General features: G+C 40.4%; 1 protein-coding gene across 2 annotated transcripts in view; it reads left to right on the top strand.

Moving 5' to 3' along the window:
* ERBB4 (erb-b2 receptor tyrosine kinase 4) overlaps positions 1–12534 on the top strand; it is a 399492-nt gene that overhangs the window by 81929 nt on the left and 305029 nt on the right. For both annotated transcript variants that reach the window (XM_040604703.1, XM_040604704.1), the window contains exon 2: positions 8946–9132. In XM_040604703.1, the coding sequence (XP_040460637.1) occupies positions 8946–9132 (187 nt within the window). The remainder of the gene's footprint in view (positions 1–8945; positions 9133–12534) is intronic.

The following is a 12534-nucleotide window of genomic DNA, read 5'->3' as shown; positions in this document are numbered from 1 at the left end:
CCAGGGTGCACATAAGCTGAAAAAGCTTTGAGTGCTTTGAGCTGTGAGAGACATTGAGCACTGGTCCTGCTGCTCCTCCTTCTCTTCCATTTTATTCCCGTGGGAAGGAGACTTGGGCATGGATGGGCTCCCTGGTGTACTTCAACCAGGTCTGTAATCTGGAAGACCAAGTAAGCAGCCTCCCAAGACTTAGTCAGCTAAGTCCCAAGACTTAGTCAGGCAAAAATGTCATGGGGATTTTAGAGTATCACAACTGGGAATGAGGAGGAACAGAATGCTTTTTTTCTTCTTTTGTAGATGATCTCTTGTTTTGCCAAAATGAGTACACCAACTTGGTTCAGTCCATGGGCATCTTGGGATGCCTGTAGCTGTGCAGTTGGCACTTTGTGTAAATAGGACAGTGAAGCGTTGTGTAGTGAGGGTAACAACTGGGGTCAAGGCTCCTTGCATTGTTAGGGAGGCACCTCTGCTCCAAAGGACTACACAGTAAAACTACGAAAAAGAAATAAATAAAGCTGATGGCAGATACAACATCCCAAGGCAGTGCTCATGCTGTTGGCCTGTGCTGCCTCTCTAAAGCAGTTTCAGGTATCTGTTTGGAGAGACGGTCCTTGCTTTGTCTTTCATGGTGAAAGCATTCCAAGACCTTTGAATGTGCTCACAGCTTCTCATAGGATATGGCTGTCTGCAGGAAATTGGTAAAAGGGGATGTGTTTTCCCATGGTTATTGCTTTCCTAAAAGTCTTCCTGTGTTGATATTATTTGGTTTATGAAGTAGCAGTTTGTGCAATTTTATGCTGCTTGAAAAGAAACCATGATTTACTTGATTGAAGCTCCCAAAAGCAGAGAAAGCAAAAGGCATCAATCTCTCCAGTTGGAAATTCTGTAACTGGGCAGCTATAAACTGATGTGCTTTGAGCTTCTTCAGAATTTAGCTACTAGTAAACAGCCAAAATGGTAAAGCATTTTGTAAGAGCATAATGCTCTCATTTTAGTCTTTCCAATCTAATTTATGACTAAATTTTCCCCTGGGAGACAATACAATAAACTTTCCTGGAAACCATTCTGCAAGTATGTTGAAGGCCAATCAGGTATTACAGTTTAATGTCAAAATTCTTATTGATTTGCTAAATATGTAGTCATACATAGCTTTCCTTAGGACAAAAAGGTTTTAGCTGTGAAGATTGGGTTGTTACAGAGCAGGGACTGTCTAGGTCATATTGTTGCTCAACATAAGCAGCTTAGGATTTATTGTGTGCACTCAGGCAGCCTGTGTACCTGAAAGTTAGATACTTTCTAAGCAGATACACAAAGAGGAGACATGCTTTAGACAGAAAGCATTGGGAAGACTCTCAGATATTGATGTAAGCCTGATCAGTTTCTCTATTCAGATTTTTTTAACTGAAAAGTAGGCATAGACGCATGGTGCAAGCTGACCCCTGGGCTTAAGTCTAATTCAGTCAACAGGAAGAATTGTTGGATACATCTTTAGAAATTGTATTTCAAAATTCGAAAGCAAAAGAGCTAATTTGATCCTATTATTTACCTGTGTTTTCCATTTAATGTTCCAGTTCCCACATGATTATTTATTATTTCATTTTTCATGTTCTTCGTTGTTTTGCAAAATGAGTCAAAATACACATTTCAAAGGCACACCATGCATTTGTCCATCTCCATTACTTTTGTGTTATTTATGGGGCTTCCTTTCCAAATGCCATATTTGGGCATTTATCTGCAGTTTAATGGATTCTAGACTGGCATTTGTTTTGCCTCCAAGCCCTCCTTGGACCCTCCTGTAATGTGTATTAGCTCAGACTCAGCCTAACTTTCCTCATGTATGCAGCAGTGTGATTCCTATATCAAAGCTGGCAAATAAATAACTACACAGCTAATTCTCCTATTTTTACGTATGAAAAGTCTCACTCCTGAAATAATGAAATGTAAAGACCAAACATTCAGAAAACAAAGCTTTATTTCAACAACTCTCAAGGTGGGTTCTATAAATTATGTAGCAAAATCTTCACTTACAAATTTCTAACAGCTTTAACAAAAGATCCATCTAACTGACTGCTACTTTACATTTGAGGAAATCAGATGCTGTGTTCAGTCCATTGATCTGCTGCTCAGGATATTATTAATATTTTGTAAACATATTACCAAAGAAGGCTAGATGTCTGTGAGGACAAGACTATGACCTAAGGTTTCTACTAGCTGTCTTAAATAACTGAATCACAGTCTTTTTCTGCAGCCATGCAGCAGTGCAAGACTCCTTAGGCACAGCTCTTAACAAAATGACATCTAAGCTTTTCATTTGCCTTTAATACATCTTAAAGCAAACTGAAAGACTACCAGAAATTCCTCTCCTCCTTTAACAAGTTTGAATCTTGGCTCCAACTTTAATGGTTTGGGCAATAACCTCTTTGCAGCGCCAAGCAAACTCTAGCTACAATACACCGCTTGATTCTGGATCAGGCACCAAGAAAATGTTTTTTACAATCTCTGTTCTGATATTGATCAGTGTGCTCAAACTTGAGGGATTTTTATTGAAGCTTGTACAGCATATCTGGAAAACTGCTGGTGCTCGGAAGGGCTTAACATCACAATTTCACAAGTGTTGACGTAATTGAAGGCTGCACAGCGTGGAAGGAGACAAGACGTGAGCTTGTGGAACAAACTTCCTTATGTGCATGCTCGGTGGTAGCTTTGACGCTGTCTATAAATGAAGTGTCCTCTTAACCACGGGAAATGTCAGTACGTACTACGTTTTTCTCATGGTTATGGATGGGGATTTGAGAGAAGCTGGCAACAGCGATATGCCTGAATTCTATAAATAAGTCTCCTGAACTCCTTTGAAAAATCTCAGTTTATCGTGTCGTTAAAAATTCATAGCCATCAATGAGCAATGCATGGAACTACTAATTGAGCTCCATAAATTGCAATAGTCTAGCTGTTTCCCTGTTTTGAGTATTAGTGTTTCCCTTAGAGTTAGCATTACAAGTGCTGTAGCTGCTTTTAGAGGCCACTTTGTGGTTCTGCAGTAAATGCTAATTTTTTTTAATTATGACAATGAAAGATGTATTGCATTGCATGGGTGAAAATGTATGCACAAATAATGAAAATTAATTGATGGTGGTTTAGGTTAGCAGCACACTCACAAACATGCCCAGCTGAATTTTGTGAAGGTGGATATTAGGATTGCTCTGAGAACTTATTTAAAGTTAAGTAAGTGTCATCTTTGCCATATAGCGGGGTTTTGCCTTTAATAAAAACAGGAAACAAATTTGGCCAGTTGGATCTTGTACAGTTCTAAGCAGATATAAATGCCTACCTTTTAATTTATCAAAAACTGGAATGTGTTCAAGTCAACCTGAGATGTGAAAAGCTTCTGAATGAGATGACGTGGTGGTGCCTAGTCGTGTTGACTATGCTACGACATGTTAACCTTTGTTAAGGTGGAAAAAAGGATGATTCGCGTAGGAAATATTTTCTTTTCCCGTTCGTATCACTTAGAAATCTGAATTTCTTAGGATTTAATGTAATGAGACAATGCACACAGTTCATGTTGGAGGGTCATCTTAGCTCCTTGGATCTGAGTCAGGAGACTTCTGTTATCTGCTGGCAGCCGAGCTGCGCGAGGAGCCTTGCTGCTGCCTCGTGAAATGGGTATCCCCTGAAAATAGAAATTACTGTATTTCAACAGATGGGATGAAAAGTGTCCATTTGGCTTATTCCCTATTTATATCTAATGTAAAGGTTTTTGTTCTTTCTGTTTCCCTTCTTGTGGTGGAAGAACAACAACCCTCTTCCCTGTGGAAAACTCTGTGCTTCTCCAGACTTTTCCCAGCAGCTGACTTTCTCCGTACCCCGGGGGTGGCACCCTGCTTTCTCTGGGGACCAAAGCACCTCTGCCTCACTGCAAAACAAGTGCTGGGAAAGCAAAGACTTTTGACTTTGTCTTTCGAGTGAATATGCTGAATATATATGCTTTGTCTTTTTTTTTTTCGTTGTTCTTTGTGAATTAAACACTTCTTATTCAGGTGGTCTTCATTTCCTGCATTTGTGTTTACTGGCACTTTTAAAGTGAGATCAAAGCAGAGTCGAAATGTAGATGAGTTTTATGGAAAAGGGAAAACTTAACCTAAAATACTATTAATTGCTTGGGGCCCCACAAGCATGACCCAACTCCCTGCAGCAGGTTTGACTCATGTGCTGGGGATGTGTGCCCGGTCAGATGTGGCAGCAAGGGCTGGATCAAGTTCAGAAACTGGATATATAACACGTCGGCTACTGAAATAAGCCCCCATGCTATGGCTCTCCTCAGTGCCTCAGCACAGCCTAACCTTCCCCGAGAGATGTTAAGGAGACTTGGTGGTGTTTATGAGAAACACCAGCTTCCCTAATCGTTCATTGATCTGTTGTTCTGGGCAGAATGATGAAGTTTTCGCTGTTATTTTGCTCCGTTTCACTCAGATTCATTTGACTTGAGCCGAAGAACTATTTAAGATGGCAAGGAACAATCTTGCCTTTTACTCCCAACTGACACGATAATTTTGGCTTTGCTCTCGGGAGCTTAAAATGCTTTACCTGTGCTCAGCTAATCTTAGTTGTAATTAAGGAAACAGGCTGTCTAGAGCTCACTTTTGCAGTTCATCAACTGAAAAATAACCTCTCAAAAATAACCGTTTTGGTGTCAGATTGTGGCCCTGTGCCCTTGGAAGCGGCTGCACCAGCATGGCTGAGGAGAGCCGCGGCTGCCATGTTGTAGCCGCCCCCCGGGGCGGGCTGGTGCCTGCAGGCACAAGGAGTTTCTGGACACACGGCCTTGACTAGATCCATCCAAGGGTGACGCGTTTTTATGTTTAAAAGCAAGAAATTGGGTTATATTGTGAATAGTGGAGGCTGTTGGGAGACTGGTTTCTAGACCTACCGTGCCTGTTTTTAGGGTGCAGGGCAGCGCTGGGCCTTAGGGGCTGCAAGCTGTGAGGCACAAATACTCATCTCCTGTCCAAAAATGTAAGTGTGGAGCTTTTTTTCTGGTAAATATATCGGACTTGAATCTTGTGGCTTGGTGTGGTTTTAAAGAAGCTCCTGAGGCTTCAGGTTTGTCAAGGATTAATGCTCCCCCCTCTTGTTTCCTGCTAGAAGCATGCCCTTTCTTATTTCAGGATCTGATAGCTAACAGGCCCAGTCGGAGAGGCAGACACCTTTGGCTCTTGAATCCTCAAGCGGCATCTCCTCATCTGCTTTTGGACAGCCAGTTGTCTGCTCAGAGGGCTCAATGAACAGTGTCCCTTGTCCCTTCACGACAGGGAGCTTGTGAGTTTGAGCCTTTTCCTCATTCAAATGTATATGTTTGTTCCTGCTGCCGTACACAAACAACTTTGGAGCGCTAAAATGCATTTACCAAAGCAGCAGGAGTGCTATGGGAACCTGAGCCGGTCGCTGCCTCACTTGATAGCTTCTTCACATAACACGTTGTGTCTCATGAGCTGGAAAGATGACAAGGAAAGGCAAGGTCATGCTGACTGGGAATTCCCAATCCAAATAATGCTGTAATGGGGTTAGGGGGGAGTCCCGCAAAATCACAGTGGTCAGCAATCAAGATTGGCGGTTGCCAGACTTCATTTGGTTTTCCCTGTAGGAAACTTTTAGCTTTAAATCTGTTGGTAATTAATCTGCCTCTTTCTATTTCAATTGTAGGTTATGGGAACAAAGTGCAGTTATTTGCATACTTGTCTCCTTTTTTTTTTTTTTTTCCCTCTTTCCTGAGGGACAGGCACATGTAGAATGTATTTTTGCAAGGACTTCCAGCCCTAGCAGGAGAATCAAACTAGGAGGTGACATTTCAAATTACCACTGCTGTGAGTCACTCTGAGTCACTCTGCCTACTTGGTGGAACACCAATTAATGCTGAAGTAAAAGCATCTCAAATAGAGCACTGGGATACCTGAACTTATACCTGAGTTCAGGACACCTGAACAGGAAGGCGTTCAGCCTTGTTTACAAAGGATGAGAGGTGCGAATCATGCCTAACCTTGGTATGAGTTGCAGAGTAGGAGATTAGGCTGGCTGATCCTGTCGGGTGTGAGGATTTGTGAGCCTGCATGGAAGCCAACAGGTGTCTTTGCAGGGCTCTGATACAGCTTGGAGTGAGCTCCAAGCAGGAAGGTCTTCCTTTTCAGTAAGAAACATGTCAAAACTCACAGTGATTGGCAGTGTGACAGCTTTGGCCAGGAGTGGCCAAAACCTGAGCTACCTGCTGTACTTCCAGTACCTTTTTCTCAAGCTGGACCAGCCAGAAAAGATACCATCCTGCAAAACATGTTATTGCTCTTTTTCATTCAAATTTAAATCAAAGAAATAAAATGAAACCACAGATTAATAAAACAGACCACTAGATTTGGTCAGTCAGATTGCTGTGTTCTAGTAAATTAGAAATCCTTTGGTTTGTTTTCATGATTTTGTTTTGCAAGGATTAACATGGCAGTTTCTCCAGCAAATAAATAGTATTAGACATTGCAATATGATAGAAGCTATGGGACTGGAAAGGACCCTGTGGCTTGTCAAAATACTTACAAAAAATTGTCATTTCTGTTGGATAAACCAAACAAAGTACAGGGCTTTTGGGATGGTTCACAATTAGCAAGTACAAAATTTTTTACTCCTCCCTGCCCCCTTTTTTTTTAAAAAAAAAAAACAAGTTTGGAATGAAGATTTGCTGCTGAGTGTGTTTCTGTATAATTTCAGTGGTGTGCTGAATTAGGGTCCTTTCAGGTGGGCATGTTCTCTGGCAGTAAATAAGATACCCTAAAAATAGAAAACATGTCTCTAAGTGACAAAAATTGGCAGGAAGGACTTGGTCAGATGCAGTTTTGGAACTGCTTTTAATTTTTTTTCAACTCGGTTCCAAGTTAAACATCACTTTAAATTAATTAGAGCAATCACAGTATCCCTAGAATATCAGTGGACAAATTGTAGCTGTGAGTGTAATTTTAATATTTTCTAAATTCTGAAGAGAGACTAAAAAAACCCAGCTTAAGGAAATTTTTCTGTACAATGAAAAACAAGTTCCTGACCAAACTGGCTAAGCTGAAATGTCTGAAAGCAAAAAGCTATCATGAAAGTGCTGGAAAGCTTCTGATTATAATGGAATCAGTGTCCTGGGGTATAATGCAGTTCTACATTTAATATTGAGCTACTGAACCGTACTTCTCAACGTAGCTCAACTCACTGGGCTCTCATCAAAGTCCTGTAATGACACTGTGCTCTGTTTAGATGCCAAGCAAGTCTTGAAATAGCTCCAGAGCTCTTTCAGCAGCTTCAGCTGGGTACAGACTTTGACTTTAGAAGGACAGCTACTGCATAGAGTTTGTGGCATATAAATCCTTCTTCATGTATACTGCCACACTTGTTAATAATCTTACGAACTTTTATAAACCTAATTAAAAGGTTCTTGCACACTTACATATTAAATCATGGCAACCAGCTAAGCAAAAGCCTGTCCTTTGTGCTGCAAATTCATGTTGCCTTTCTTTGTTAATGATACATATGCAATATGTTCAGTTTGATGCCTGCTATTGTTTGCCTGTTTGTTTTTATTATGATATTGACTGGAGTCCCCATCATGTTAGCTATAGTCTGTGCATGTTACTCTAAGCAGGATTTTTCTTTATGTGTATTAAGGTATTGACTTTGCCAAAGGGAAAGAAAAAGTGCATACATCCACTTAAGCACACAAGTAGTTAATCAATTTCTGTCCATTAAATACACATACACACATAAATATATGTGTATACAGTGGTTGCAGGCTGTTGCAGGCATGGAATTAAATGACATTTGAAAGCCATATTTGAGACCCTTTCCAAGATGGAGATCCTGTTTCTGGGAGCAGCTCTGGGCAGGAGCATCACTCAGCCTGTGTGAAGCGCTGCTAAGGATGGTGGGGAAGTTGAAATGACACTTTTCAAAGGCATTTGCAAATATCTAGGCCTCTTATTTAAATTCCTTAGCATTATGTTTATTTTCTAAAAGAGCAGGCTTTAAAATATTTTTTTCTTTCTAAAAACATCTTGGTTCTGTTAATCTTTTTGGGCTTTGAAAACCTGTTTCTAGTTATTGGGGTTGGGTTGTTTTTTCTCCTTGCAATCCAGGCAACCAATTCCAGAGTATGAGTGAGAAGGTTAACGAGTAGTTCATCTAAAGCAAACAAAGATTTCAGCCAACCCAAAAATGCAGCAATCATTTTGCTAAAGATTTTGGTTGAAGTCTGGGGTATATAGCATGTATGGTTCCAGTGTTTCCAGATGAAACTTGAAGTTGAATCTTTGTGAATGTTTGGTGATGTATTTCATTTAGAAGTACGAAAAGTGGGTGTTAATACATATGTTCTTTGTCTTTATTTACTGTTCCAAACCTGTCCCCTGTTTCTACCATCTGCTCCTGTTTGATGGTGAGCTCTTCCAGAGATGTGTCTCTTACCCATGTTGTGTTGATTCAGTCTCACCCTGAAATATTCTGTGCAACAATTAGTTGCAGACAAACAATCTTACCTGAACTGTGGCATTGCCCCAGCAGATTCTGCTCATGTACTGCTGAGGCCTTTGACCTGCTCTCTGCTTGAAGTTGTGCAAAGTTGTCCTTTTGTGCATCTTTAATACTCTACTGTGAATTTCTGCCAAAGTTTAATAAAATTAGAAGAATGGCTATCTCTTTATTTTCTACTTTTCAAATAAGTATCTCTAATAAACTCAATTAAATAGAAACAGCAATGTGCTTAAAAGCAGTAAGTTGAAACAGAGCTTGTTTCCTAAAGTTTTGTGGGTTTTGGGGATTGTTTTTTCCCCTTGGGTACCAGCATCTCATACTAAAGCATCCACTGTATGAAAAATTCAGAACAACTAAAAATGAACCATTTCTAATGTGTATGTTTCATTTTTGCCTTTCAGTCTATCAGAGAAGTCACAGGCTATGTTTTGGTGGCTTTGAATCAGTTTGAATACCTGCCATTGGAGAACCTGCGCATCGTTCGTGGGACCAAACTCTATGAAGAGCGATATGCTTTGGCGATATTTCTTAACTACAGAAAGGACGGTAACTTTGGACTCAGGGAACTTGGCTTGAAGAACTTGACAGGTAAGTGATGAATTCATTGAAAGATGTAAGTGTGATAAACTGGTTGCAAGAAAAAAAGTGAGCTTGTTGAATGTTTGTCCCAATGCCCTCAGTCACTTGCATTCTGCAAATAATGGAGGTACCACAGAGGCTGGCAGTCTGCACATTGTTTGAGAGCTTTGTCAGTACTTCGTTGTTTTTTTCTGTCCACAGCTGTACTTCTCTCAGTGCTGATCAAAGACAGTGCATGGAAGTCATGCCAAGAATGTATTTGAAACAATAATAGTTGTTGAAAGAGTAGATGAATTTTTTTCTTAGTTTTGATATAGTAAGCACATTGATTTCCTTGTGATCCTTGGGCATTGCACGTGTGTTGCTTCAGGTGTTATGCATTTTCTGCCAAGTTAGCATCCCCTCTGTCTCTGCTCTTGCTGCTGTCTCTGTCACCATTGATGCTGCACTGGGAGGTGAGGGGAAGGAAAGGTATAGGAGGGAGAGACTGTGTTTGGTGTATTTAATTTTACAACTCCCTTTTTTAAGGAAAAATTATATATAATGCACTTATATAAAGTGCATTATATATAGTGAGAAAAGTGCTGATATTCTTGAGACAAAAATGTAAGTACCGTCCATGGTTTTACATTAATCTGTAAGTTCAGGGCTGGATCATGATGTGGGGTAGATCAACATTTCATTTCTCTCAGCTGAGGATCTACAGTCAGTGATTTGGCGATTAAAAATTGGCTAAATATCATTGGACTGTAACTTAATAAAATGCAGGCAGTGGCAAATTCTTTTTAGGGAGTTCACTGGAAATATTTTATTTATACCTGGTTCCTCATCAGCTGTGATCGTTTCTGCCCTAAGCGCTGGTGATTGTGAAATGCCCTTATTTCTGCTAGTGGCTAAATGCTGACACAAGATAACAAACCTGAGCTGGATGTGGAGTTTGAACCTCAGTACAGAGAGGTGAGAGCCTTCTGAAGTATATTTAGGCATCCTTCACTCTCTTCACTCTCTGCTTTTTTTTGTGTTTCGGTATTCAGAGCAGCACACAAGTGCTTACAGTTCACTGTTGTTCAAGCCTCCCTGGGCTGTACAGCTAAGCTTTCAAAAACAGGAAGGAAAAGGAGGTTGAAATATTTTACAAAAAAAAAAACAGTTTTGGGTGACTCTTTCTGATGAGGCCCTTCTGGTCATATTTTTAACAATTTTCTTTACTGAGACTGCCATGCTGATATCAGAGTGCTTCCCAAGATCTCTAAATTCCTGCCATTTACTACTCTTCTCTCTATCAGTGTCATAATTCTATTTTTTCCGCTTCTGTTTCTGTATTTCTTCCCATCTTTCTGATTTAGGGTGTTCATTGTGACTGTCCATGCCTTCACAAAATATAGAGCCATATCATTGGGTAATAATAGCATTATGTGTTCCTTCATATACTTCCTGTGTGTGGATCTTAAAGTGTTTTGTGAAACTGAGGCAGAGAGGTGATGTGAGGCCAAGCCAGAAAAGGACTGGAACCCTTTCCTCTTGGATCTGAGGCTGTTGTTCTGCCAGGAGGTGAGGGCTGTACTTTCTGTGCTTTTTTAGCCATGGCTTTGCAGCTCAGTAAGTTAAAACCCCTTATTTTGTAGGCTCTGGCTCAAGATTTTCTTGAACCAGCTGCTCTGTGCCAATAGGCGCTTCCTCAGAATCCAGAGATTCTCTCTGGAAGCTGATTTTACATGATAGGCACAGCACCAAAACTGCCCAGCAAATAGCTTGACTTTCTTTTCAAGTGATGTAAGAAAACCTCTAGTTTCCTTCTTTCTAGGTAAGTGAACCTCTAGTTCAGCCTCTGAACATTTCCTAACATGAGATCATCACAGCCATTTCATCAGATTTAAGTGTTTACAAAGGCCTCTAATGGGATTATTTGGCTCAAAAAGTATTGATGTATCTTGAAAGAAAAGTGCCCTCATAACGCTAGTTTGTGTCCACTGAGCACTTAAAATAGCTTCTGGGTGCTGAATGTGAGCCAGTGTGTGCTTTGAAATACTCTTTAATATTTTCTAGATAGTATGTGCCAGGACCTCAGGAGTGTCTTCAAGCAGCTGTTCTTTGACCATTTTGTATACTGGTTAAGATGCACCTGGCTATTTTAACCCACAACCTGCTTCTTGTTGCAACTGCTCTCCCTGGGGCACAGTAATACTTGATTTATTTTCCTAACCCATCTTTAGCATTAGTAGCTGCACAAAAATAACTGGTGGATGTGGGAGTTGGTGGTGTTGCAAGGCTGCAATAGATCAGCTGTGTCCAAACCTGTCCTATGTCTACCAACTGCTTCATATTTACATCAGAAACAACCACTGATTTGTTATTAAATTTAAGATGAAACAGATACTGTGAGCATGCATGCTTCAAGTCCACTGCAGATTTCAAGAGATTGGCTTTGAATGGTGCATCTCTTCCACTTGAATAAAATACAAACATAACTCCTGCCTTGCATTTGAAGAACTGTCTTTCCAGGGCTTACGCCTTATGTTCTAATTTGTGCAGTGCTAGATGATGGATTCCTGAGGATATTTCTGCCCGGTACTGCACAATATACAAATACAAACGCTACTCCTTGTGTTAAATAGATGAGGAGGCTGTCTCACCTGCAGATCATCCTTGGACTTAACCAGAGACAGGGTTTCAGCCTCCTGTGCAGTAGTACCATTGCATTATTTTCAGTGTGTTGTTACCAACTGTGTTTTTATTGCCAGATATGTCTATCAGGTTTTCATATTTAAATGTAACTTTAAATACTTGAATTTCCTCTCTTGCCCTATAAAAAAAAAAATGACAGCTGTGAATGCAGTAAGTTTTATCTCACACAGAAAACATGATCCAGTTCTCACTTATGATGTCTGTCACCCGAAAGGCAGTTTTGTTTGTGTGGCACAAGCCAGGGCCACATCCTAAAACTGATGTGACACCTGCAAAAAATCTTACCTACAAAGATCTTTTTCTCACTTGCTATAACAACTTACTCAATGGTTCCACAGAAGCATCAGAAACAAACAGACATTGAACTAATAAAGTGGCTGCTGCCATCTCAGCTGGACTCATCTCAGCCTGCAGATTCAGCTGCCAGGTAGCTTTAAAGTAAAAAGGAAGGTTTGACATACCGAGCATATTATTCAGCCTGAGATTAGCAGAATAACCGTCGCTGAGGGAGGAGGTATGCCACCTTATTCCATTCATTGCTTGTGAGCTAGTGCAAATCATTCCTGTCTTCCCCAGGTAGCTGGGCAGTCAACCTTAACTTATCCAATGAAAAGGCATAATTATTGTTCACACTTTAAGTGCTCCAAATATAGAGAATACCCGATGGCTGTGTTTCATTACAGCATTTATCTTCATGAGTGGGGAAAGAGGGATAACTCACAAGTG

This window comes from Falco naumanni, chromosome 8, assembly GCF_017639655.2.
Source record: "Falco naumanni isolate bFalNau1 chromosome 8, bFalNau1.pat, whole genome shotgun sequence".
Taxonomy (NCBI): domain Eukaryota; kingdom Metazoa; phylum Chordata; class Aves; order Falconiformes; family Falconidae; genus Falco; species Falco naumanni.
This window is presented reverse-complemented; position numbering and strand designations above follow the sequence as displayed.